This window comes from Kogia breviceps, chromosome 10 (assembly GCF_026419965.1).
Source record: "Kogia breviceps isolate mKogBre1 chromosome 10, mKogBre1 haplotype 1, whole genome shotgun sequence".
NCBI lineage: Eukaryota > Metazoa > Chordata > Mammalia > Artiodactyla > Physeteridae > Kogia > Kogia breviceps.
This window is the reverse complement of record NC_081319.1, coordinates 4943597-4970361: the sequence shown is the minus strand read 5'-3', so window position 1 is coordinate 4970361 and position 26765 is coordinate 4943597. Positions and strand designations below refer to the sequence as shown.

At 53.1% G+C, this 26765-nt stretch overlaps 2 protein-coding genes across 9 annotated transcripts in view; one reads left to right on the top strand and one right to left on the bottom strand.

Moving 5' to 3' along the window:
• The window catches only part of TMEM40 (transmembrane protein 40), a 48795-nt gene extending 37022 nt beyond the window's left edge, over positions 1–11773 (bottom strand). For 3 of the 6 annotated variants that reach the window (XM_067043401.1, XM_067043404.1, XM_067043406.1), the window contains exons 1-2: positions 10764–10845; positions 3759–3983 (exon numbers count right to left, since the gene is read on the bottom strand). In XM_067043401.1, the coding sequence (XP_066899502.1) occupies positions 3759–3921 (163 nt within the window). In that variant the 5' untranslated portion in view covers positions 3922–3983; positions 10764–10845. Of the gene's footprint in view, positions 1–3758; positions 3984–10763; positions 10951–11682 lie in introns of those variants that run through there. The other 3 variants (XM_067043403.1, XM_067043405.1, XM_067043402.1) reach the window with 3 other exon arrangements.
• The window catches only part of CAND2 (cullin associated and neddylation dissociated 2 (putative)), a 30366-nt gene continuing 14602 nt past the window's right edge, over positions 11002–26765 (top strand). The window contains exons 1-9 of one of the 3 annotated variants that reach the window (XM_059076092.2): positions 11002–11176; positions 16402–16545; positions 18495–18649; positions 19357–19480; positions 21624–21889; positions 23165–23270; positions 23453–23595; positions 25283–25575; positions 26612–26753. In XM_059076092.2, coding sequence (XP_058932075.1) covers positions 11109–11176; positions 16402–16545; positions 18495–18649; positions 19357–19480; positions 21624–21889; positions 23165–23270; positions 23453–23595; positions 25283–25575; positions 26612–26753 — 1441 coding nt within the window. In that variant the 5' untranslated portion in view covers positions 11002–11108. The remainder of the gene's footprint in view (positions 11177–16401; positions 16546–18494; positions 18650–19356; positions 19481–21623; positions 21890–23164; positions 23271–23452; positions 23596–25282; positions 25576–26611; positions 26754–26765) is intronic. The other 2 variants (XM_067043394.1, XM_067043395.1) reach the window with 2 other exon arrangements.

Genomic DNA, 26765 nt, shown 5'->3' with positions numbered 1-26765 from the left:
CCTGCTTCTTTTTGCTATTTTTAATGACGCTACGGGAAAATTTTTTAAATTTTGTACATAGAGCTCACAATATATTTCTATTGGACACTGTTGATTTAGAGGGTAGAATGGACAGGGCTTGGTGGCTATGGACTGTGCAGGTGAGGGAGACCTTCGGTCTAATCGCGAGTCTCCTCTCCCCTCCAATTGCTCCTTTTTGATGGGATCATGCAGTCCAGAGGCAGAGAGAATGAGCCACAGAAGAGAGCCAAGAGGGTTAGTGTTCCTTGCAACATAAGTACACACACACACAAGTCATATCTTCACAGTAAAAACTATCTAGAAATGAAATAGGTTGACAGAATAGGCAATGAGACCTCCATCCTTGGAAGAAGAAACTTGAGAACCACCATTAAGCAAGGGAAAGGAAGTTGAACTAATTAGTTATTCTCAAAGTGTGGGTCCTGGACCAGCAAGCAGTATCAGCATCACCTGGAAACTTTAGAAATGCAAATTCCCGAGTCCCACCCTAGTCCTAATGAATCAGAAACTCTGGATGTGGGACCGCAATTTGTATTTTAACAGCTCCCCCCCACCCCGTGGTGATTCTGATGCTTGTTCACATTTAAGAACCACTGGTCTAAATAATACTTCCTACCATTTAAAGGTTTCAATGATGGGCACATAGTAGGTGCTCATAAGACCCAGTCATGACCTTGTGTTTGCCTCCTTCTAGTCCCAGGTTAGGGTACTTCCCCTCTCTGAGCAAATAGGAGTTCACCTCCTGCAGCATCTGGCACAGGGTGGAGGCACAATCTCAGGGCATTTCCTACCTCTCTGCCATGGGCGGATCTCCAGGGCCACGACAGAGCTGCCAGAGGCTCAAGGCAGGTCCAGCTCAGCTCCATCCTGAGGTAACCTCACTGCCCTGCGTGTGCGTGTGTGTGTGTACGCGCGTGTGTATGTGTGTGTGTGGGTGATTCGTGGGGCAAACCCCCACCATCCTGTGGCCACAGCTGACAGCCCCAGGGAGCCAGCTCAGCAGCTGAGTGTGGCATCTGGCTTCCCTGCATTCTAGAACTGACAGCCAGGGGGGCCCCCCTGACTCAGCAGCCATGTGAATTCTGGAGACAACAGTTACACAGCTTGGCCTCAGTCTCCACATCCATAAAAATGGGGAGACAGCAGTCCCAATCTATGGTGAGATTATTTATATGAAGTACTCTGGGCAGTGCCTGGACACGGTCGGCCCTCCCCAGGACTTGACACTCTTGTGATGAGGCCCTGGGATCCCTCAGGCTGATGGGAACTCCCCAGAGACTTCTTGGGTCTGAGAACGATGCCCTGTGGGTGTAGAGGGCAAAGAATGTGCCCCTACTATGAGCACCCTGGAGCCCGGTTCTTTTCTTAAATTTTATTTATTTTTGGCTGTGCTGGGTCTTCGTTTCTGTGCGAGGGCTTTCTCTAGTTGCAGCGAGTGGGGGCCACTCTTCATCACAGTGCGCGGGCCTCTCACTGTCACGGCCTCTCTTGTTGCAGAGCACAGGCTCCAGACGCGCAGTAGTTGTGGCTCACGGGACTAGTTGCTCCGTGGCATGTGGGATCTTCCCAGACCAACCAGGGCTCAAACCCGTGTCCCCTGCATTGGCAGGCAGATTCTCAACCACTGTGCCACCAGGGAAGCCCCTGGAGCCTGGTTCTTGACATGAGTTTTTACTTACTCTGCAAATGGATACCTCTGAGGGCAGGGCCCGTCTTAACCATATTAAAACATTTATTAAATGAATGCTCTAAATCAGGGACTATCGCCCATTTCATGGATGAGAAAAGTGAGAATCAGAGGGGTGAATGATTGCTCAAGGTGACGTAACTGGGATGTGGCTAAGTCAGGACTTGAAAGCCGGTTTCTCTGACTTCAAAGGCAGGACTTTTTTCACCCCTCCATGGAGAAACTCCAACCTAACCTCATTTAGAAGCCCCTGTATGTGTCATTTAAATCCATATTTGAAGAGGCAGCCTCTGGCCTAGACTGGACTCTTTGCCACTCCATATTCTTTGGGAAACAATGGCTGTATCTGATGCAATTTGAGATCGAGTTTAAAATATTCCTAAATCTAGATTAAGCCTGACTCACCCTGGGCCTCTGGGTCTCAGTGGTTTCAACTGTTGGGTCTAAGGAAAACCTCTGCAGCTGAAGGCAGAAGTTGGACTTGGCCATCCTGAAAGTCCTCTGACTCTCAGATGCCAGTGTCTCAATGCCTCTCCTAAAGAACAAGGACTAAAGTGAAATTTTTTTTAAAAGGGGGGGTGGCGGGGAAAAGGTCAACCCTAGCTCATTCTGACAAATGCAAAATGAGGGTTCAGACTCAATTTAAGTGGCTTTCAAACTTACTTTTTTTCTTTTTAAGCAGAAAGATCCTTTTAACAAATAAAATTTAGGACGTTCTAGCAGATCAGAGTGGACTTCTTTCCGGTTCACGTGGGGATCTTGGGGCTATTGATGGAAGCACCTGCTCAGCATCACCTTGCAGGCAGCCACTGGAGCGCCCACTGAGAACCCAAAGGCTTCAGGGAACCCAGTTTGACAACCACTGGAGGGCAGCAATGCAAACTATCCCTGGAAATCTCTTTGAGGGGGACAAATAGGTCCAGAAAATATTCCCTTTGGTTTCTAGGGGAAATTACCTCTGCTTGACCACATTTTCTTAAAATTAAACTTTTGGAGATAATATATTTGAAAGAATTATTTGAGATCACCACATGCAGTTTTTAAGAAAGAACACAGAGACCCCCATGTACTCTTCCCCAAGCTTCGCCCAATGGGAACATCCTGAAAAACTATAGTACAATGTCCCAACCACGATATTGACGTTGATACCGTCAAAATACAGAACATTTCCATCACCACAAGGACCCCTCGTGCTGCCCTTTTATAGCCACACCCACTTTCCTTCTCACTCCTCCCCTCCCTGATCCCTGGCAACCACTAATCTCTTCTCTATTTCTATAATTTTATTTCAAGAAAGTTATAGAAAAGGAACCATACCGTCTGTAACCTTTCGCGATTGGCTTTTTTCACTCAGCATTAATTCTCTGTAGATTCATCCAGGTTGCTGTATCAGCAGCCTGTTCCTTCTCATTGCTCAGCAATATTCCATGGTACACAGGTAGGGCCCACCCCACCCAGGGCTGCTGGACCCGGTACAGAGGTTAACAGGGAACCTGGCCTCATCTTGAGGGCCTACTGTGAGCTCGCTTGTGTCCAGCACACAGCTGGAGGTTTTAAGAAGGGGTAGGATGCATTCCTGTCTCCATGCCCCTTATAGCCCATCCAGGAAGCAAAACATGTGAAGTGCCACAGTTGCAGAATTCAGAGCCAAATGAATTTCGTGAACAGTCTTCTAACAAACTAATTGCCAACAGATGTCTTTGACACGATCTGGGAAACCTGAATATGGACCAAATATTAGATTATTTATGGGTTTTTGTTATTTTTCTTAGGTGTGGCGTTGGCACAGCAGTTATGTAAAACAATACCATCCGTTGGCGTGGCAGGCTGAAGCGATTACTAGTGACAGGACATTGCGTCTGGGATTTGCTTTAAGCACTCCAGCCTGGGGGGGGGAAATGGGGGAGGGGGAGAGAGGAAGCACGATTGACCAACACTGACAGTAGGGAAGCGTACTTTGGAATTCATTATATTGTTATTCCTACTTCTGTGTACGTTAGGATATTTGCATAAAAAACCGTCTTGGAGCATGCAGTGTTACTGGACTTACATTCCACATCTGGAGAGAGGCGGTCTTGTCCTACTTTAGCGTCTGGACTGTGGCTTCCATTGCTTTGCTTGAAGCCAGTATTTAGCGACCAGACCCCAGGAGACTCCTGGCTGGAACTGCTGTTGTGGAATCTCCCGCTTTGGATTGTATCAGCCTTGGTCATCCCGTTCTAGTGCTGTATGGTTTGCAAGTATAGTTCTGTTCTTGAGGAGGTGTCACGAATCTCTGTAAATAAATGTGTGAGTTGTTTACCTTTATGATGAACAGAAAGAATGGAAGGAAGTAGGGAGGGAGGGAGATTTTTTTAAAGGCTCTTAGCATCTTGAGACGCAAGACCCAAACGTCTGCAACGGGCTCATCTGTGCTGGAAGGACCCAGAGCCTTCCGCCTGGGAATTCTCCTAAGAGCTCGGGCAGTGACTCACCTGTGAGTGATGTCTGACCGGACTCAAGCCTGGGCAGATGTCACAGAACGCATCTGTCCTGTAGGCGTCCGGGGCAGACCCAGGGTACCTTATGATGGAGCCTGAGGTTGTGAGTATACAAGCATTCGTGTCTGGAATGCTGGCCCGGTTCTCTGCCTGGAGGATGTACTGCTCCTCAAGGCCTGGCTCACACGTCCCATCCCTCTCCTCTGTGTCCCCACAATCCTTCCCTCGACCATCATACATCAGCATATGTCTCCCCTACAGGGTGTAACGATAATAAAAACAACCAACAGCGCTTCCCTGGTGGCGCAGTGGTTGAGAGTCCGCCTGCTGATGCAGGGGACGCGGGTTCATGCCCCGGTCCGGGAGGATCGCACGTGCCGCAGAGCGGCTGGGCCCGTGAGCCACGGCCGCTGAGCCTGCGCGTCCAGAGCCTGTGCTCCGCAGCGGGAGAGGCCACAGCAGTGAGAGGCCCGCGTACCGGCAAAAAAAAAAAAAAAAAAAAAACCAACCAATAGCTACCGTTCCCTGCAGGTTTTCCATGTGCCAGGCATTCTGCCAAGAGCTTTGCCTTATTGGGTGGGTGCTATTATTTCCATTTTACAGATGTGGAAACTGAGGCTCAGAGGGACTGAGTCACTTGCCCGAGGTCCCACAGCTAGAGGTGACTCAAATTCAGCTGTCTTCTCACTAAGTAGTTGTCTTTAACCACATTCCTGATCAGCTTTCCTCTATATCCCCCTGTGCTTAGCACACGGCCTGGCTCTTCGGTAAACGCTGACAGGAATGCTCACTGCTTGGATCCTTGGCTCCCCCCACAGGCTGGGGGGCTGTCAACCTCTCCCAGCCACCTGCCTGCCTCATTCACCCCTGAAAGATGCGACAGAACAAGAGTTCAAACTTGTTTGCTTCAAGCCACAAACATCTTTCTCCATCCCAGAAAGAAGTGGTTTAGTATTACAAATAGCCCTCAAGTGGTTCAGGATTTTAAATAGCTGGGAGACCCCAATCTGAGTGCTGGCTCTAGCTGTGTGATTTGGCTCTAGCCAAATCATTTAACCTCTCTGAGTCTCAGCTTCTTCATAGGTCAAATGGAGAAATCACCTGCCCCCCACGGACAGCACCTGAGAGTACTAAGCAAGTGTTCCTTTTTTAGTTCTGCAGGAGGAGGCTAAAGGATTCCTTCAGTGCCCCTCTGAGGTGGACAGGCATCTCGCAACTTGGAATACCAGGAGATGGGCGGAAGCCCTGCTGAGGTCCAGACAGAGAAGTGGGACCCAGAGGGAGCAGCCCAGCCTCTCACACGGCCGAGTGGGGTGACTCCTGGGGCTGGGGCTGTTTCTGCGGGGGGAAGGGAGTGGCTCTGCTGCCTGGGCCTTCTCCTCAGGCAACAGCACAAGCCCTGGCCATGTATGAGTGAGAAGCATTTACCAACAGATTCCATCTTCAGACCCCTGTGGGGCACCTCCTGGGGGGAGGGTCCAGGAATGAACCAGCCCTGCCCCCCATCCTAGGGGTATAGCGGGCACATGGCCACCAGAATAAAGACCACATTTCCCAGTGCCCTACTAGCTATGGGTGGCCAACGGGTTGTGAGTGAAGTCTCAGCTTCTGAGAACTGCCCTTAAAACACATCTGGCAGGTTGCCCCTTTTCTCTTCTCCTCAATCCAACTAGATGGATCGTCGGTGTGTGACAGGAGTCACAGTAGCAATATGTGACTATAAGATGATCTTGGGCAGTTTAGTTATAGTGAGAGCAGGAATCTAAACAGCAACAGGGTAAGCCAGAAAACAAGGGACAATGTCTTCAAAGTGCTGAAAGAAAACATCAACTTAAAATCCTAAATCCACCGAAATATTTAAGAGCAAAGGCTTAATAAAGACATTGTCGGGCAAAAAACTGACAGTTTATCATTCCCAGATTCTTGCTCAAAGAACTTTCCTCGTTCCCTAGATGAGGAGAAAAGAAATTGAACATGGAAGTAAAGAATCAAAGAAGGAATTGTTAGCAAAGAAATTGGTAAACATAGGTAAATCTAAGTAAGTGCTCTCTAAAATAATAATAAACAACTTGAGATGTATAAACACAAGGTAGGATCCAAATTCATATGAAACAATAATACATAATCAGACTGGAAATATTAGAGTTAAAGCATTCTAAGATCCTCATATTATTCAGGAGGAGGGTAAAGGTATTGATTAACTTAAAAATTAAATTATAAATGATTTAAATTACAAGTTTAAATTATTTTGAAGAAATTATAAATTTAAATGTAATTTTAAAAAATTTATTTATTTTTGGTTGCATTAGGGGTCTTCGTTGCTGCATGCGGGTTTTCTCTAGTTGTGGCAAGTGGGGGCTACTCTGTTGCGGTGCGTGGGCTTCTCATTGCGGTGGCTTCTCTTGTTGCGGAGCACGGTCTCTAGGCACGTGGGCTTCAGCTGTTGTGGCACGTGGGCTCAGTAGTTGTGGCTCGTGGGCTCTAGAGCGCAGGCTCAGTAGTTGTGGTGCACAGGCTTAGTTGCTCCACGGCATGTGGGATCTTCCTGGACCAGGGCTCGAACCTGTGTTACCTGCATTGGCAGGTGGATTCTTAACCACTGCGCCACCAGGGAAGCCCTAAATCTAATTATAATTAACTTATAAACTAAATTTGGATTAAATCAAGTCTACCTATTAGAATGTTAAAGGTAACTCCTAAGCCAATGAAATAGAATTTACAATTTCCATAAAAGGGGGATAAAAGGAGGGATAAAGAATATATGACCAATCTGGGACTTCCTGGTGGTGCAGTGGTTAAGAATCCGCCTGCCAATGCAGGGGACACGGGTTTGATCCCTGGTCCAGGAAGATCCCACGTGCCACATAGCAACTAAGCTCACGTGCCACAACTACTGAGCCCCTGTGGCACAACTACTGAAGCCTGCGTGCCTAAAGCCCATGTTCCACAACAAGAGAAGCCACCGCAATGAGAAGCCTGTGCACTGCGACGAAAAGTAGCCCCCATTCGCCTCAACTAGAGAAAAACCCGTGCACAGCAACGAAGACCCAACACAGCCATAAATAAATAAATAAATAAATTTATTTTAAAAAGAATACATGACCAATCCAATAAGAAGCAGGAAGTGGCAAAGAAAAAGCAGGGTAAGTTACACAAAATAGAATATAAGTGAGGATAAAGCATAAAATTGAGCAAGAGAAGCCAGACTCACAAAAACATGTACTATGATGTAATTCATATGAAAGTCAAAACAAGCGAATCTAATCTATGATTTTAAAACTCACAATAGTGATTTTATTTGGAGAGGAGAGTGGGAGTAGTAATTGGAATGTGCAGGATGGGGTTTCTGGGAATTTGACAAGGTTCTATTTCTTGATCTGGGTGGTCTCATGGGTATGTTCAATCGGTGATCAATAATCAAGCTGTACTCTTAGGATTTTTGCACCTTGGTGTATGTATGGTAGATTTCAATTAAAGAAAACATTTTTAAACCTTTAAAAAAAAAGAATATAAGTGAGGATAAAAGTCGACCAACCATATCAGTAATCACGACGAATATAAATGGAGCAGACTTGCCACTTTAACAAATTGGACTTTAAAAAATTTAATCTAGCCACCTCAGCTCACTGTAGCAAAGGTGAATTTTTTTAAACTTCTAATTTTGATACAAATTATCAACTCAAATAAAGTGGCAAAAATAATACAGAGTCCCATGTACCCTTCACCCAGGTTCTCCCAATGGTGACACCTTATATTAACTGTACTACAATATCAAAGCCAGGAAATTGACACTGATACAGTACCATTAACTAGACTATCAGCCTTACTCCATTTTTCACCATTTTTTACATGTATTCATTTGTATGCACAGTTTCTATGCATTTTAGCTCTTGTATAGATTCATATAACCACCATCATCAAGATACAGAGCTGATACACCACCACAAGGAAATTACTTTGTGCTATAAACCTTTATATTAGTGGACACTTTAATAAATGATGCTGAGGCAATTGGGTAAGCATTTGGAAAAAAATAAAATTAGATCCATATCTCCTACCATACAGAAGAATAACATATTTTTTAATTGCATGGCAACAATCATCATAAAGTCAAAGACAACTGACAAACTGGGATAAAATGTTTGCAAAATAGACCATATATAAATATACCGCATATAAAGAAGACGTCACGATTGAGGACTGGACTTCCAGTTTTAAGAACAACACACAAAGAGCGTGGAAGCCATCATTCCCATCCTTGCAACAAGAAAGGGCTGAACAAACTGAAAATCAACAACTTTTCTTAAACCCAACCAAGAAGTGAGGTCCAAGGGCAAACACCACCCCAGAATTTTAAAGAGGCAGGAGAATCTAGAAAGTTACAGCTGAGATCTGCTTCCCTATAGCAAAAGCCACTGGAGCCATAAGCTGATAGGAACACTTTTACGGCAATTTTGACAAATTGAGGGAGGCTGACTGGAAACTAGCGGGAGAGTGAGAAACTCCTGGGGCCACAGCCTTAAGGGAGCCCCCCACACTTTTGTGGGTTTTACCTCCAGGCACCTCACTAAGTTCTCATAATGAAGAGAGCTCCCCTCTGAGTTCTGAGAAGGGGAGGCAAAGAGTAACCTCTGCGAAACACATCCAGTGTTCTCCATAACAAAGGCCTACTCTCCAGGAAAAAAGTCTTTACAAATCCTTATCCCACCTGGTTTTTTTTGTTTTGTTTTTTGTTTTTGCGGTATGCGGGCCTCTCACTGTTGTGGCCTCTCCGGTGGTGGAGCACAGGCTCGTGGCATGTGGGATCTTCCCGGACCGGGGCACGAACCCGTGTCCCCTGCATCGGCAGGCGGACTCTCAACCACTGTGCCACCAGGGAAGCCCCCACCTGTTTTTGGTGATTATAAATAAAGCTGTTATGAACATTTATGTACAAGTATAAGTGTGAACATATGCTTTCATTTTTCTTGGATAAATACCTATGAGTGTAATTGCTGGGTCATATGATAAGCATACTTTATAAGAAACTGCCAGACTTTTCTAAAGTGGCTGTGTCATTATTTATTCTATTTCTAGAACATATCCAAATCTGTGCATTTCTTCCCACCTTCACCACTACTCCCCTAATGCAGCCCCCATCACACTTGACTGCACGACTGCTCAGCAGTCACAGGGGTCTTTCGAAAACACCAATCATGTCACCTCCTTGCTTAATGCCCTCCAGTGGCTCCCTAGAGATTTGACATAAAATCCTAATTAACTCCTCAGTTTGGCCTGAAAGGCTGCGAATGATCTGGCTCCTGCCCACCTCTCTGACCTCACTTCCTCCTATACTTGTTCCCACCTCAGGACCTTTGCACTTGCTGTTCCCTCTGTCTGAGGAGCTCTTCCTGCAAAACTTTGCCCAGCTGCCTCCTTTTCCTCTGTTCAGGTTTTAGCCCAAATGTCTCTTCCTCAAAAAAGGCCCTCCCTGAGTAACATGGCTAAAGTTGCCCCTCCACACCCAGGCACTCTCTATGCCCTTACCCCCTTTTGTTTTCTGTATAGCTCTTATTTTCCTTATCTAATCACTTATTTCCTTAATGCTCACACCCTCCATTAGAATGTATGGTCCCTAAGCGGCAGAGGCTGTGTGTGTCTAGTCCCCTGCTGTGTCCCTACTGTCCAGAAATGCACTGTCCACTATGGTAGCCACTAGCTGTAGGTGGCTCTTCAAAGTTAATTAAAAGTAAATAGAATTAAGTATTCCATTCCTCAATCATACTGTCACATTTCATTTAAGCCACATTTCAAGTGCTCAACAGCCACATGTGACTGATGGCCACCAAAATGGACAGTGCAGATGTATAAAATCTCCAACACTGCAGAAAGTTCTGTTGGACAGTGCTACCCTAGAGCCCAGGAACCCATAATAAATGGTACCCAATAAGTATGTTATAAAGATTAATTTTATCCCTATCTTATGGGTGAGAAGAACATAGCTCAGAGAGGTTGTGTCATTATCCCAAGGCCACACAGCCAGGAAGCAGCCTGGCAGGGATTTGAACCCGGGGTTGTCTTGCACATGCGACTCACTTTCCCAAGAGCCAGCAGCCTCCTGGCTGTGTGGAGAAGTTCTGCCACTCTCCTTGTCCTCCTACAGATTCTCCCCCCCTGAGCTTGTACCTACCTGGGGAGAAACTGTGCACAGCTTCATTGTGGGTAAGAACTGTTGCCCAGTCTGGGGTCAGTCCTGATTCCATCCCAGATTCACTGGCCGTGTGACCTGCAGCAAGTCCCTTTGCCTCTCTGGGCCTCGGCTGTGTAGCTATAAAATGAGGAAACTGGCCGTGATGTCCTGAGTGTTGGAGGTGGCAGGGTGGCCTGGGGCGATAGGGTACACTCCATATCCTGTCTGGCTTTGGGGTGGGCCGCAAGGGGAGCAGGGTGGGGGTGGAAGTGCTTTGGTTGGCTTGACCGACAATAGCAGCTCCAGTTCCTTGAATGCCTACAGATGAGAAAGCTGAGGCTTAGAGAGGTCAAGTAACTTGGCTAAGGCCTCACAGTAGCAGAACTGACGGAGGTGGGGTTCAAACCTGAGACTTTCTGTTACCATGCCTGTGTCTCGCGAGCAGGGTTGCGGCCCACAGGAATCATAGGGAGAGGCTGTCCGGTGATACGTGGTGAGCTTCCCGTCTGTGGCAGTGTGCAAGCCGGTGATGGGCCGTCTCCAGGGCTGGCGCCGGGCCGAGACCACTGAGCTCCTGGCGGGGCCCTCCCGCCCCCCGCAGCGGCGGCCACAGCAGAGGCGAGCGTTGCGCCGCGGGGCGGGGCAGGGCGGGGGTGGCTATTTCTGTTAGCTGAGCGCAGCCCGCGTGCGGCGGGGGAGGGGGCCGCGCCGCCATATTCCCTCCCGTCGGCGGCCCTGCGGCGCAGCCACCATGAGCACCGCCGCCTTCCACATCTCCAGCCTCCTGGAGAAGATGACGTCCAGCGACAAGGACTTCAGGTGCGTCCGCTGCCCGGCCCCCGCCTCTCCGCCCCTCCCTGAACCCTCGGCCTTCCCCTCCCGGAGCGCCGGCCCTCCCCGGGACCCTGCTGCCCCTATCTCTGCTCCTCGCAGCGGGCTCCACTCCTTCCTCCGAGACGCCCCCTCCCCGCCTGTGCGCCCGGCGGAAGCTCAGGCTGCGTTCTCCGCGGATTGCTTGCCCTGTCCTCTCCGGGACTCCAGCCCAGCTGCGTCGTCTCCCACCGTGCAAACTTCAGCTCCTGCCTGCCGTCCCGCGTCTGAGCCGCAACTTGCCCCTCTGCACGCTTCCTCTGCCTCTCCTCTTTCCACTTATGCCCAGCCCGCATCTCTCCCCGCATTTGATGGGCCCTGGGCCTCCTCTTCAACACCCACTAAAGCCCTCGGCCTCTCTTTGGGGATCCCAGCGGCTGCCTCTTCCTCTCCGCATTGAAACCCCGCTCCCCTCCCAGGACTACAAACCCCAGGGCTGACTTTTTCACTCGTACCCTCAGCTCTGCTCTCTTCTCAACATCACCCCAGGCCTCCTCCCCGCACTTCATAGGGGCACCCTTTCCCCGCCTCCCGGGTTTTCTCTGACACCACCTGAGGGAGGGGGCTGGGCTGAGTGGCTTAGCAGACAGAGGTAGGTGATGGTTCTGGTGGGGCCTTATAGGTTTTGTGGGCCACTCCCTTTCTGGCCCAGTCCCCTCCTCCTCAGGGGAAACTGAGGCCCAGAGAGGGAAAAGGATTGGTCCATAATCACACAGCCAGTTCTGGACCCTCTGAGCTGAAAGGAGTCCTCAGAGAGGATATAGCCCGTTGAACATTCTGTCACTTTACCCCCCCCCACATTTTACAGATAGGGAGAGTGAGGCTCAGGGGCGAGAAGGCCCAGGTGCAGTCACAAAGCTAGGAAGTGGAGAATCGAGGTGCACAGCCAGGTTGGTCTAATACAGAGGATGAGATCTCAGCAAGGCCCCCTAACAAGTGAGGATACCCAGGCCCTGCCCTCCTGGTCTGACCCCTGCCTTCGACAATTTATTCTTCTACACTGCTCAAGAGCCCCCGCTTTAGTAGAGCCTCTGAACCACACTCCTGGGTTCAGATCCTGCCTCCGGCCACTTACTGGTTGTATGACTGTGGATAAGCTGCTTAACCCCTCTGAGCCTCAGCTTCTGTTTCTGTGAAATGAGGATAATAACGGAACCCACCTCAAGGGTTGGTGTGAAGTTGAAATGAATCAATACATGCGGGATGCTTAGATTAGTGCCTGGCACCAGGCAAGTGCTTAATAGATTGACACTGTTGTGATTTGGGGCACATCAGAAATCTGCTAGTCCCCTCCCCTGTCTGGGCCTTTACCTGGAAGTTCTTTGTCTGCCCCGTCATTTCCCCCCTTCACCAGGCTAGCTTCTACTCCGTTGTCACCTCTTTGGGATGCCTCCTGATACCCAGGGGGGGGTTAGGCACCTCCCCCGGCCCTTATTTCTGCTGCATAACCTTTTAAGCCTGGGAGACCCAGAGCTCCTGGATCTCTGGACTGTGCACTCTCCTTTTGTGTCCAGAGCATGTTCTGGGTACACAGTTGGTGCTCAGTGAGTGTTTTCTGTGTCCCAGGCTCCCTGCTGTCCAGTGCAATCTCATTCCGTCTTCCTGTCTGCCTGGGTGGTAGTGATTGTTCTTCCTGTTCTCCAGAGGCTTGGAGAGGTGAAGTGACTTGCCCAAGGTCACACATCCGGCCAGTCGCCGAGGGGATCTGCACCACTGTCTAGGCCCTCAGGTCCAGGCTTCAGGAGAGGGAACTGGCCCTGCCAACTGGAGCCTGAGAAGCCCTTCCAGTCTGCTCTGCCAGCGGCCCTGAGAACACTTAAAACCACCCCAAGCATATGAGGATGATGTCTATTTTTAAAGTCCAAATACCAGGGGGGCTGGATCCCGCTGACCAGCTGTCCAGGCACCCATGTGGCCGAGCATTTCAGTTGAGTCGCCTCTAGGGTTTCTCTGGAATGAAACTGAGACTGTGTCCTCTGGCTCCTGGAGGCGGACCGTGACTGCAAGTGGGGGTCCCGGGCAGGTGGAGGAAGCCTTCGATCCCTGTCGTTCTGGGCCCCCACTCTGTGGGCAGGCGGCTGCTCTACTCCCACTCAGACTTCAACAGTGAAATGGGTAAATTGAGGGGTCTTGCAGGAATTCCTACATCATTTCTTGAAAACATAGTAGTATTGGTTGAGGAGCCAGGAGACCTGACCGGTGTGCTGATTCTTTTCCCACCTTGCTGTGTGATACTGGGTGGTTCACGCAACCTCTCTGAGACTAGTTGCCTCATCTGCCTCATGCCAAAAGCTGCTTGTCCTATTAAAACCTGCCAAAGGGGCTTCCCTGGTGGCGCAGTGGCTGAGAGTCCGCCTGCCGATGCAGGGGTCACAGATTTGTGCCCGGTCCGGGAGGATCCCACGTGCTGCGGGGCGGCTGGGCCCATGAGCCGTGGCCGCTGAGCCTGCGCGTCCAGAGCCTGTGCTCCGCAACGGGAGAGGCCACAACAGCGAGAGGCCCGCGTACCGCACACACACACACAAAAAAAAACCTCCCAAAGGTATACCCAAGTGGGGCAAAGAAAATTCCCATTTTATAAATGGAAAAATTGAGGCTGAGAGAGAAGTCAGTTGTTCAAGGTCACCCAGGTGATAAGTCTATGGCCAGTATATTTACTTAAAGCCAAAATGCGGTGCCCATGCTCTTATCCACCAAATGATACCCTTTCCTGTATACGCCCCCTTTACGACCACCACACACGTATCCACATATATGTGAGAGCTGAGTGTTTGCAGGAACTCTGGGGTGTCAGAAGTGCAGGGGAGTATTTCAGAAGGATTAGTTTCTGAGTTTGCATTTCCACACAGCTGGTTGGCTCTGAGCCCTGTTAGGGGCTGGTCCTAATCCTTCTTCCCCTTCTGCCCTTACCCTGCCCCCTCAGGGCCTCTTTGGACCTGTTGTTTGCTGGCCCTGGAGTCCGAGAGATGAACTGACAGGCCTCTGTGAGTTCACAGTTTAACAGGGGAGACGCTGGTGACCAAGCTTGCAGCTCAGTGTGAGAGATGCTGTAATGGAGGGGTGCAGGGTATCTGAGAAGGTCCTATCCAGGGCGACCAAGCGTGCTTAGAGATTGTGGGTGGAGGAGAGGGCAGGGTGATGAGAGGAGTCTTCCCTGAGACTAGGACATTTGAGCTGGGCCCTTGACGGGTGAGTGGGAGTTCAGTAGGTGGAGAAGAACGAGAGAGACAGGAGGCCCGTCTTGGGCAAAGGAGTGCATCCCTTGGGTTGCCAGGCTGAGCTGGGTCTCCATGGACGGCAGCAGAAACTCAGCTTCAGGGCCCTGCCTGCCTTCTCTGAACATCCCTTCAGCTGGACAGACTTAGGAGTGCGTGTGGCTACCCCTGGCCTTGTCCTGGCTCAGATCCAAACCTCATCCTTCATCTTACCTCGGCTGCTTGTCCTGAGCTGGCCAGGCCCACAGGTGGGCATGGTCAGCCCTGCCACCCACTCCTTACCTCCAGCCCAGCCTCCTTTCTTCTCTCAGGCCTGAGGCTTATCCCAGCTGTTAAAAATAAACAGCTATGACACCGACCAGTGCCCTCCTGCCTAAGGGGCCCTAGGGGCCCCTGGGACATCCAGCAGCAGATCTGAGCCCGCAGAGACGAGGCTGGAATCCCACTGTGACCGATCTTGCCACAGCAGGCTTGGTGGGGCGGGGGGGAGCGGGTTCTTGGTTGACTCGCTCAAGTTAGAAAGCAAAGCTGGTGTGAAGAGGCCTGGTTGGGGGGCAAAAGCTGGACGCTTTCTCTGGGGCCGCCACCCTCCGATCCGGATGTCACAGCATCTCTCCTCTCTGCTGTCAAGTGCCCGCAGGAGCCAATAAACGGGTGCAGTGGGCCTGGGGAGGACGTGCTGACCTGGGGAGCGTGCATCTACCTACAGAGGGCAGCCCCCACTGCCTCGAGCCAGTTATAGTCCCCAGAGACTGTTGGCCCAGCTGTATTCAAATATTCTGTTTTCAAGAGAATCTGGAAATCAGTACTTTTATGTCAACTCTTCCAATCTGTAAATGCCAATAAATAATGCAAATTGTCGGAAAACATTTGCCAGGTGGACACAGGCGAGGGCTGCCGGTTTAAGACTGCTTTCCCCTCCTGATCTTGGCAGGAACGGTGCTCCATGTTGCTACGGCAGCCCCACCTCTCCGTGACCTTCCAGCTCAGACTCCCCTGCAGTTTCAAAAATGCAGGGGACAGGGCATCCGGCCACACGGATCTGCCCAGCTGTGGGTGGGTGGTCCTTGACGCCGATGCCCACCCTGGGTCCGCGAGCTGTGGCTGGGGACTGCTCGGCCGTCGCCCTCTGTGTCTCAAGATATGCCTCTTGCTTGTCAACCTGGCCTGGGGCGTTAGTTCTCAGAGTGTGGTCCCCACCCCCGCAGCCTCATCCGGGAACTTGTTAGAAATGCATAATTTGGGGCCCCAGCTCAGACTCTCTGATTCAGAAACCCTGGGGCCCAGCAGCACTTAGCAAGCCCTGCAGGTGATGCTGATGCTGGCTACGGTTTGAGACCTGCTGGTGTGAGGGCAGGGCGGAGTGATTCTTTGAGGTCGGGTGGGCCGGGCGGGGCTGGTCCCCCTCCCCCTGTCAGGTAGAGAGGCTTCCTGCTGACACCTGACTTGGTTGCAGGGTTTGTGTTCGACCTTCTAGCCCGAGTGAGACGCGAATGACCGTGACATTATAATCATGGCGCGAGACACTTAACTGAGTGCCCACTGTGTGCTAAGCACACCCCGTACATTGTCTTCTTTTATCTTCCATACAACCCCCCGAGGCAGGTACCGTTCTCATCCCCACTTTTCAGACAGGTTAAATAAGGCTCAGAGAAGTGGCGTCACTTGCCCAAGTTCACATTTGCATAAATGGCAGGAGCAGGAGCCATGTGCTTTGGAGGTCCTAAGCCTTTAGCTGGGATGCTGTGCGTCTGAGCCTGCCACCTTGGGCCAGTCGGTATCTCACACACGCGTCGCCTTGCGGTAGCCCAGCTGTGCCCAGAGCCCAGACGATCTGCTTGCCCTCGACTGCCCCTGACCCTTTGTATCAGGGTCTGCTTCTGGGGAACTCTGAGGTACTGCCCAGATCCCCGGGGCCCAGGAGCCGCTCGGCAATCCTCCTCCGTCCTCCCTGCCCAGGTTCATGGCCACCAGTGACCTGATGTCGGAGCTGCAGAAGGACTCCATCCAGCTGGATGAGGACAGCGAGCGCAAGGTGGTGAAGATGCTTCTCCGGCTTCTGGAGGACAAGAACGGGGAGGTGCAGAACCTGGCGGTCAAGTGGTGAGTGTCGGCCCTGGTGGCGATGGGAGGGTCCCTGACCCCTTGGGGCACAGCCTCTGAGAGAAGACTTGCTGAGCAGCCCTTGGAGCCCCAGTGGAGCTGGACAGTGACTTTGTCTGGCTTCCCCCAGAAGGACACCCCGTGGCAAGGATTCAAGTGTAAGTTTACTGGGAAAGAGATCCCAGGAAACTGTGAGGCAGGGAAGGAAGAAAAGCAATAAAGCATCAAGCAACTTTCTCCTGTGGGCGAGTGGAGCTTACCCCTGTCGGGGATCCCTGGCACACAGTGTAGGCCGTGCACCTTGGAGCGTTCCCACCTGCCAGCTTTCCTTGGGTGAGGGCTGCTCCTGGGGTAGGTGGAGGCTTATGTACTCCTTGGCATCTCCAGCCAGGGAAAGCCCTCAGGCACAGATGCAGGTGCCGGCAGCTGGAAGGTCAGGCTGGCACGCACAGGAGTGGTGGGGGTGAAAGAACGCGGCGGGGGGGGGGGGGCGCGTTTGCCGTAGGCATCATGAGGTGTGGTTCTGAGACTTTTGCCAGTTACCCCCAGAGCTGAAAAAGCAGGATGGGGTACATGCAGGGCATGTGTGTGTGTGTGGCAGGGTAAGCAGGGGGCTGAGGAATGGCGGGGGTCCACAGAGAACTGGGGCGCTGCCTCTCCAACAGTACCCTGTGGGCTGCATCCAGGTGTTCTGGGTGGGTAGTGAATTTCAGCTTGATCCCAAGAGCAGAGGAATTCAGTAACGAGTTTCATGCAAGAACAAGACGTGCTCAGGTGTGGGGTCTGGGAGCATCCCGCTAACAGTGGAATTGAGATCAGGTGGACTGGTTTCCTACTAGCAGAAGTTGTAACCCCTTTTTATAACACGTAGTCTGAAATACTCTTTCTTATCGCGAAATGAAATGCATGCATAATAGAACCTGCCTTTACACATGATTACAAAACAGTTTCTATAATCCCTGAAACCGGAGCATAATGGAGAAATAGGAGGAACGTTGGTGATGGTAAAATAGTACGTGTTTCACTGTGTAAATGCTCAGGCACGTTGGCGGTCGACGTGTAATGAAGTCATGAGAAGCCCGCACCTGAGGCAGGAAGCAGGTGGAGACAGGTGTGGGCGTTGGGGACTCAGCACAGGCGGCATTGCTCTTACGAGATTTTCTGAAATGGTGACCATGTCCCGGTGAAGTTTCCCAGGAAAATAAAGTACAGTCTTCCTTCGAGTTACCCAATAACTACATTTTTGGAAATTTTAAGAGTATATTAAAATATTAATATTTTAATATATTAAAATAGTGCAAAAAAGTACTTTGTGTTTATATGTAAAATGAAATAAAATAAAATAAAATGAAATTAGGTTTTGGACTCAGATAATTATAGAAAGGCTTTTTACCTGTATGAATGCCCAGTGGGATGTTAGAAACTCCAGCAGGACATGGAACATGGTTTTGCAATATCGTCTTTCTATCCTCCCCGACCTCCCCCCTGTCCCCTCAATAAAAGCCAGAAGTGCCATCTGATTAGTTATGTTGAGCATAACTAATAGAAGACCCCCCCCCCAGTAAATATCCAAAACGCCCCTCAGGGCAGAATCCCCCCTACTGAGGACCAGTGCTATAGAAGGTAGAGTGGAAAGACCTGTGATTACTTAGAATTAGAAAGAAGTCAAGAGTTTGCAAAGCGGTGTGCCCTGCGGCCACGTGTTCGATGGTTTGGCCACATACTGAGATGTAAATAAAACCCAAGAGGAGATGCAGGTTTGGGAGGTGCCAGGAATGATGTCGGCGTAGAGAGAGGGTACCTCTCTTTCTGGCAAAATAGGAGGTTCCCTGTTGATCTGGGGCCTTTTCCTCAGCACATGTGGCCCCACAGACACGAGGGGACATAAGGGGCGGCCCGACTCGGGCTGAGCCTGGCCTTTTGGACCTCCTCCCTCCCTCCATACTCAGCCTGGGTCCTCTGGTGGGCAAAGTGAAGGAGTACCAGGTGGAGACCATCGTCGATGCCCTCTGTGCCAACATGCGGTCAGACAAGGAGCAGCTCCGAGACATCGCTGGCATTGGCCTCAAGACCGTCCTGTCGGAGCTCCCCCCTGCAGCCACAGGTACTCAGGTCTTAGGGACTCGGTGCTATTGCTATCTGTCCTAGTTTATGCTTGAAGAAGCTGAGGCTCAGCGAGGTGAAAGGACTTACCCAAGGTCAGCCAGCTAATAAGTGGTGGAGAATTCAGACCCAAATCTGTTAAACTTCATGCCTCTGTTTCAGGGATGCTTTTAGCTGTGAGTAACAAAGTCTAACTAATGGCAGCTTGAAGAAGTAGGGGGTTGCTTTTCTCACATGACTCTGAAGGGATCAGCCACTCCATTTTTACAGCCATGCCTTCAGAAGCTCAATTAGGACAGGGCTGAAGTCTCTGCCCATGTCTCTTGCCCTTTATAAGAAAAGCATGTGTTTCCCCAGAAGACTTTGACCTGTATCTCACTGGCCAGAACATGGTCACCTGGCCTCTGCAAGCAGCAAAGGGGTCTAGGAAAGAAGTGCTTAACTTTTCCCACCTCCCCATTGGAAGGCAGAGGGCAAAGGGGTCAGGTGGGGTGAGCCAGCCAGCAGGTCCGCCTTTGGTTCTTTAGCTCCCCAGCTGTCTCCTTTAGTTTGGTCTGACTCTGCGTCAAACCTTGGACCACGCCAGCCCGGCTTCCCTGGTCAGCAGGATTTGGGGGATGTGGGCTCAGGAACACAACCAGAGCAAAGGCCGACCACAGGTGGAGGCCAGCCCTGGGCCTCACCGCACCCACCTTGTGCTTTATGCAGGCTCCGGCCTGGCCACCAGTGTGTGCCGGAAGATCACAGGCCAGCTCACCAGTGCCATCGCCCAGCAAGAGGACGTGGCTGTGCAGCTGGAAGCCCTGGACATCCTCTCTGACATGCTGAGCAGGTGCGGGAGGCCACCCTGGGCAAGGAGGACGGGGGACATGGAGGGTCTCAAATGCACAGAGCCAGCACTTACTGTACACCAGGCCCTGTGCTAGGGCTCTTTCATTGTACCAGCAGTGTCCCAGGAGAACTCGTTTGTCACCATTTTATGGGCTCTGAGAGGTGATGTGGCCTGTCTGCAGTCACAGTTCAGTAAATGGCAGAACCTAGGTGTTGAATTAAGGTCTCCCCATAGCTGGAGCCCATGTGTGTTCAACCTCTCCCTCGGCCCTTTCTCTTTTTTTCTTCTCTTGGATTAGTATAGCTGGGTCTTTGGTTTTTTTTGTGTGGTACGCGTGCCTCTCACTGTTGTGGCCTCTCCCGTTGCGGAGCACAGGCTCCGGACGCGCAGGCTCAGCGGCCACGGCTCACGGGCCTAGCTGCTCCGCAGCACGTGGGATCTTCCCGGACCGGGGCACGAACCCGTGTTCCCTGCATCGGCAGGCGGACTCTCAACTACTGCGCCAACCAGGGAAGCCCCGGGTCTTTGTTTTAAATTGCACTACACATTTTTAAAGTATTCATTCATTCAGCCTCTCAAGATTTGAGCACCTACCGGAAAAATGTCAGGTGCTGGACTAGTTCTGGGAATATGGAGTTGGCTGGGTCTTGGCGGCCCCTAAGGAAAAGCTCACAGACACATAAATCTGTGAATGGAGTAAGAACAACAATACGGCTAAGAGCAGGGCCCATAGGAGCTCAGAGGAGGAGGCCTTAACCCAGCTGGGGGGTGGGAAACCTTCCTAGAGAGGGTCCAGCCAGCTGAGCCTTCAAGGGTGGGCAGGACTTGGCCAGGCGTGGGTGAGCATAAGGGGGACCCTGGATGGGGGACCTGCCTTCAGCCCAGAGGGCAAAGACCAGAGAGACTTGAGGTCCTGGGGGTTGTGCAAAGCAGTCGTGGGGTGTCATGAGGAGGGGCTGGTGTGGAGAGATGAGGGCTGGGAGGGTGGGGCAGTTGACTAAAGATTCTACTGAAAGTGTGAGGAGCTCACAGAGGGGTTCTCGGCAGGCATGAGGAATGCCCTGGGTGTATTTGTGTGTTTTAGGCTGATCTTTCTATGTGCGGAGTGCAATGAAGATGGGAGGGGGTTGAATGGGCAGAGAGACTGCTTAGAAGGCTTGGGCAGGGGCTTCCCTGGTGGCGCAGTGGTTGAGAGTCCGCCTGCCGATGCAGGGGACACGGGTTCGTGCCCCGGTCCGGGAGGATCCCACGTGCCGCGGAGCGGCTGGGCCCGTGAGCCATGGCCGCTGCGCCTGCGCGTCCGGAGCCTGTGCCCCGCAACGGGAGAGGCCACAGCAGTGAGAGGCCCGCATACCGCAAAAAAAAAAAAAAAAAAAGAAGGCTTGGGCAGGCAGGTGAATTCAGGTTGTATTTAGGAGCTGGACTCCACAGCGCTTGGAGTGGATGAGAGGCAAAGACTCAAGGCTGACACCCAGGGGTCTGGCTTTCCTAACTGTGGGCACAGACACAGGGCCATGGGCCGTGTAGGTGCGCTCCAGGAGCAATGTCGGGGCGGGCGAGATGGTTTCCGTTTGGAACCTGTTGAATTCGAGGTGCCTGGGAGGTACCCACTCAACCGAAAACTCCATAGGGCAGGACTGAGGGCCAGAGTCCGTCTTGCTCTCCCGAGTTTCCAGCCCAGGCCCTGTCACATAGTAGGTGAACACATAAATAAATGAAACCCAGGAGAGAGGTCTGGGCTGGACAGAGACATATGGGAGGGTGAGGTCAATGTGTTGGTGTGGAGTGAGAGAAGAAAAGGTTTCAGGACACGTATGGGACAGGAAGAGCACGGGCCTGGTTTGAAGGCGGGATAGAGGCTGCTGCAGGGGCTGCGTTCAATCTGTGCAGAAACCATTCTCTGGGGTTCCCTGTTGCCTTGAGCCCGCAGCTCCGCTTATCCCAAGGGCACTGGGGAGCCGCTGAAGGAGTTAGGCAGAGGCACACTTTCGATCACTCTGGCCTCAGTGATGGGGCGGGTGAGGGCCCTTGGGTTGTCATAATGGGGGAGGCGGCCAGAAGCCCATGGGGAGAGGGGAAGTGCCCGGCCCAGGCCGCCTGCCGGGTGGGCCTCGCCCGACACCCCTTCCTTCCGGCTCCCCAGGCTGGGCGCCCCGCTGGGCGCCTTCCACGCCAGCCTCCTGCACTGTCTGCTGCCGCAGCTGAGCAGTCCGCGCCTGGCCGTGCGCAAGAGGGCCGTTGGGGCTCTCGGCCACCTGGCGGCCGCCTGCAGCACCGACCTCTTCGTCGAGCTTGCGGACCACCTGCTGGACCGGCTGCCCGGCCCACGCGCGCCCGCCAGCCCGGCTGCGATCCGCACCCTGATCCAGTGCCTGGGCAGCGTTGGCCGCCAGGCAGGCCACCGCCTCGGTAAGGGGGCGGGGCCCCACAGGGAGGGGGCGGGGCCCACGACAGGTATCCCGGAAGAGGGGTGGGACCTGGGCTGAGGGGGTGGGGTCCGGGTGAGCCACCTCTTTGCATAGGGGGCGTGGTTGAGGTGGGGAGGGGCGGGGGGCGGTGCTGAAGCGCCTGAAGAGGAAGAGTGGGCTCGAGAGGCAGCCAGGTGGGCCCTGAGCTCAGCCTGCTTCTGAGCCCTACCCAGAGGCTCGCAAGGGTAATTATAAGTCATGACTCCAAAGGGATGATGTATGTACAATAAACCGCACTACTTAAAGTGTACAATTCAGTGTGTTTTGACCTTTTCACGCACTTGTGAAACTACCACCGCAATCAAGATGCAGAACATTTCCATCACCCCCCAAGGTTTCCTCGTGCCTCTTTGCAGTCCATCCGCCCTCTGCCCCACCCTAGGCAGCCACTGACCTGCTTTCTGTCACCAGAGATTAGTTTTGTAGAAATGGAATCCTGCAATCAGTTTTGAATTTATTCTCAAACACCTTGGAGTTAGTTCGGGCTTGAACAGGGCAGTGTAAGTAGGGTAGCCACGGTCTGCCCTCCCTCCCCTCTGGCTCTCTCACTGCAGGAGACCTTAAAAGCACACATGGAGACCCCAGCCTGCAGTCCATACTCTGTCCACATCCCCCCAAACAGCAGCCACCCTCGGGAGCGTGGACCTGGGCAAGAGAACTGCACAGGACCGGACAAGGGTTCAGGGTGGGGAAGCGTACGGCTGCAGAAGAGCTAGGGCAGAATCCATATAAAGCCCAGGGACCAGTGAGGGGGCCCCTCTTGCCTGGTTTGTAAGGGCAGTGCCTGCCTCCCCACTTTGCTTGCCCAGGTCTACAACCTAGTGCAGGAAATAAGGCAAGAACATGAGTAATAGTTTCAACAACAGATGCCACTTATTGAGTGCCTGCTTTGTGCCAGGACCTGGGTGCAGATCTTTCTCTGAACCTTATCGTTAATCTTGACAAACTCTCTGGCTGGTGGTAGGCATTGTTATCCCTACCGGGAAGATGAGTGGTCTGAGGTTGAACAATGTTGCGATGTGCCCAAGGTCCCATGGCTTATAGGGCGCTGAGTCGGGGCTGGAACCCCCATCTGCTTGACTCTGAAGCCTCTGAGTAACTTTGCAGTGGCCAGGGCTGCAGGTGCAGGCACAGGCTGAATGCTGTGGGCTGGGGGAGCCCCGGAGAGGGTCTGGCCTCACCTCGCCTTGCCTCAGTGACCCACCTGGCCCTGCAGGGACCCATCTGGACCGACTGGTGCCCCTGGTGGAGGAGTTCTGCAACCTGGACGATGATGAGCTTCGAGAGTCCTGCCTCCAGGCCTTTGAGGCCTTCCTGAGGAAGTAGGTGCAACAGGGGTGCTGGAAAACGGGGGCCCCGGGGTTTCTTTGAGCCGTTGGTGGGCGTGGAGTGGGGGCAGGATGCTGGCCTCAAAGCAGTCAGGTCTCAGGACTCCCCACTGGGCCCCATCCCCCAACCCTGTCCTGCCTGGGTCCAGCAGAGCCTCCCGCGTCCCGCCCCACAGGTGCCCCAAGGAGATGGGCCCCCACGTGCCCAGCGTGACCAGCCTCTGCCTCCAGTACATAAAGCACGACCCCAACTATAACTACGACAGTGACGGGGAAGAGGAAGAGATGGAGACGGAGGATAGTGAGTTCAGTGAGCAAGGTGAGTGGCCAGCTTGTCCTTGGGCTGGTGGGTGGAAATGGGTGCGGCCTTCCCGGGCATCCCCCAGCCAAAGACAGAGGGGCCACGTTTGGTGCCCCCGTCCTCATCCCAGCTCTTCCTCAGGCTCCAGCCCTGCCCTTGGAAATCTGGACCCTCTGTGGTGCCCACTCTTGATTGCACAGATCGCAAGATAGTAGTCATTGCTTCTATTTACTGAGCATCTCCTGATGTCCTGTGTGCTGTTTTTTAAAAAATATTTATTTGTTTATTTTTGGCTGTGTCGGGTCTTAGCTGTGACACGCGGGATCTTTCGTTGTGGCGCTTGGGCTTCTTTCTAGTTGTGGCGTGCGGGCTTAGTCGCCCCACGGCATGTGGGATGTTAGTTCCCCGACCGGGGATCGAATCTACGTGCCCCGCTTCGGAAGGTGGATTCTTAACCACTGGACTAGCAGGGAAGTCCCCTGAGTGCTCTCGTATTTCATGTTCCTTATGATGACCCTAGGAAACCAGGTATTTATTCTCACCCCCATACATCAGACAAGGAGACTGAGACTTAGAAGAGATCTGCCTGAGATAGGGGATGGACTCGGTGGCTTCTCTCCTTCTGTGCCTGTGGGCCTGTCTTCACTCAGAGGGAAGGCCCTGGACCGTGGAGGCACTGATGGAGGTGAAGGCCTTAGGTCCTGATGGGTACTCAGAGCGAGATGCGGTGGTAGGAGACGAGATGGGACAGGCGTTTGGGGCTCGAATGCCCGGCCAGGGAGGTTGGGCATTTTCTTGTCAGTAACAGGGAGCTCAGGATGTTTCTCCGTGGGTGACACAGGGTGGAGGTGACAAACAAGGGTCCATCAGAGGGGACACATCTGCTAAGCTGACAAGACACATCTGGGGGACCATCCATCTGGCCCGCTGTGGCTTGTCCGGATGCAGTGCGTGCTCGGAGTTCTCTGCAGGGCAGTGTGGGTAGGGACACGCTGGCCTTTGAGCCCGTGCCTGGGGGTGTCCCTAGGGAGGACCGCCCCCCTCGGAGCCTCATGTGTGTCTCCCCAGGTGTCTGAGTTGGCTCTGTGGGCCTCGTTCACCTCTGCTGTTTTTAGCTGTGTGTCCTCACGAGACTCTTCATCCTCTCTGAGCCTTGTACGTATCATCTGTAAAAGGGGGCTCAAGACACCTTCATTCCTGAGGCGTGGTGAAGACTTGAGCTCTGACCTCTTGGGGGAGCTTGGAGAGTGGAGAGCCACACAAACACAGCTTTTCCTTATTGTTAGTCCTGCTGGGAAGCCGGAATCAGGACCCCGTCTGGGGCAGGGGAGCAGTCACCCTTCCCTTCTGAAATCCCAGTAAATGAAACATCACGCAGACAGTCCTGAAACCAAAGGATGGGTCTTGTGCCCCAGACGGATTCCCTAAATCCTCACTGGAAGCTTGGGATCCACTTTTTCCCTGGTGTTGTCAAAACACCCAAGAGTCTGGAGGCAGCGGGAGGACCCTGGCGTACCTCCAGCTGGTTCCCTGCTTGACGCCACACCCCTAGCACGCAGCAGGCGTTCATTAACCCGTAGCGACCACGGAAAGGAGAGGCCCCGGCGGAGCCCTCCTCACTGCCGCCTCACTTCTCACCCCTCCGTCCTGGGAGACCGCCCTGGGTGGTACGCAGGGCTCCATGGGTGTCTGGTTCCCGCCCCAGAGAGCGAGGACGAGTACAGCGACGACGATGACATGAGCTGGAAGGTGCGCCGGGCGGCGGCCAAGTGCCTGGCGGCCCTGATCAGCTCTCGGCCCGACCTGCTGCCCAGCTTCCACTGCACCCTGGCGCCCGTGCTCATCCGCCGCTTCAGGGAACGCGAGGAGAACGTCAAGGCCGACGTGTTCGGGGCTTACATCGTGCTGCTGCGGCAGACGCGGCCCCCAAAGGGATGGCTGGAGGCCGTGGAGGAGCCCACCCAGCCGGGCAGCAACCTCCAGATGCTGCGAGGACAGGTGTGCCTGCCTGCCCCTCCCCCGCCCCTCCCTCTTGCTCACAACCCTTCCCTCCTCCATCTCCCCACCGCCCCCCATCCCTCCCCCCACGGGATTGTGCGCACCGAGCACCCGCTGTGTGCCCGGCCCTGTGTATGAAGTGGCGGGGTACGACGGGGAGCAAGACAGATGCAGTCCCTGCCCCTGGACCACACAGCCTCGGGCAGATAGCCAACAGCACAAGTAGGGTTGCAGGCCACGGGAAGGGGGTTCAGTTTCGTTCTGAGAGGGTAGAAGCCACGGGAGGGGAATGGTGGGATCCCCCTCACGTTTGAAAAAGCTCCCTCTGGCTGCTGTGTGGGGAATGGGTCGTAAGGGGCTGGAGGCGGCTGCAGCTGTGCAGGTGAAAGGGCTTGGTGCCGTGGGCAGGGGGACAGGTGGTCGGACTTGAGAGGTAGTTTTGGGGTTTGCAGAGGGATGTGAAAGGCAAGGGGCAGGGAGGTGTCACGGGAGCTCCGGGCTCTGGCTAAAAATAGTGCAGTCCCTGAGATGGTGGAAGGGGGAGCGGGGCCCTGTCTAGAGTTCTGTTCTGGACGTTTATGTTGGATGCCGGAGTAGAGATGTCTGGCGGACGGTCGGCACACACGTCTCGTGTCAGAGATGTAGATCTAGGGGTCGTCGCTTCGGGAGATTCCTCAACTCGGAAGTGGATGAGCTCACTGGGGAGGGAATCTAGCTGGGGGAGGGGAGGTGGCCCCGGCGCTTCACCCTCACCAAGTGTAGGAGTGAGAACCACACTGCCCGGCGACCTTGAGCAACTTACTTCAACTCTGTGCCCGTTCCCCATCTGTCAGCTGGGCACAGCACTAGTACCCACCTGAGAAGGTGAGTGTGGAATCAGGTGCCTGGGACAGAGCAAGTGATGGGAAGCTGGGGGTGGAATGATCCTCTCCGCGCTGGCGGTCCTCCGTGGGCAGGTGCTCGGGCAGAGCCCCCCAGTAGTGGGCGGGGCGTGGAGGTTCCTGGGTGGTCAGTGACCTCCCCGCTCCATCCCCAGGTGCCTCTTGTGATTCAGGCCCTGCAGAGGCAGCTTAAAGAGCGGAGTGTCCGGGCCCGCCAGGGTTGCTTCAGCCTCCTCGCCGAGCTGGCGGGCGTCCTCCCGGGCAGCCTGGCAGAGCACATGCCCGTGCTGGTAGCAGGTAGGATGGACT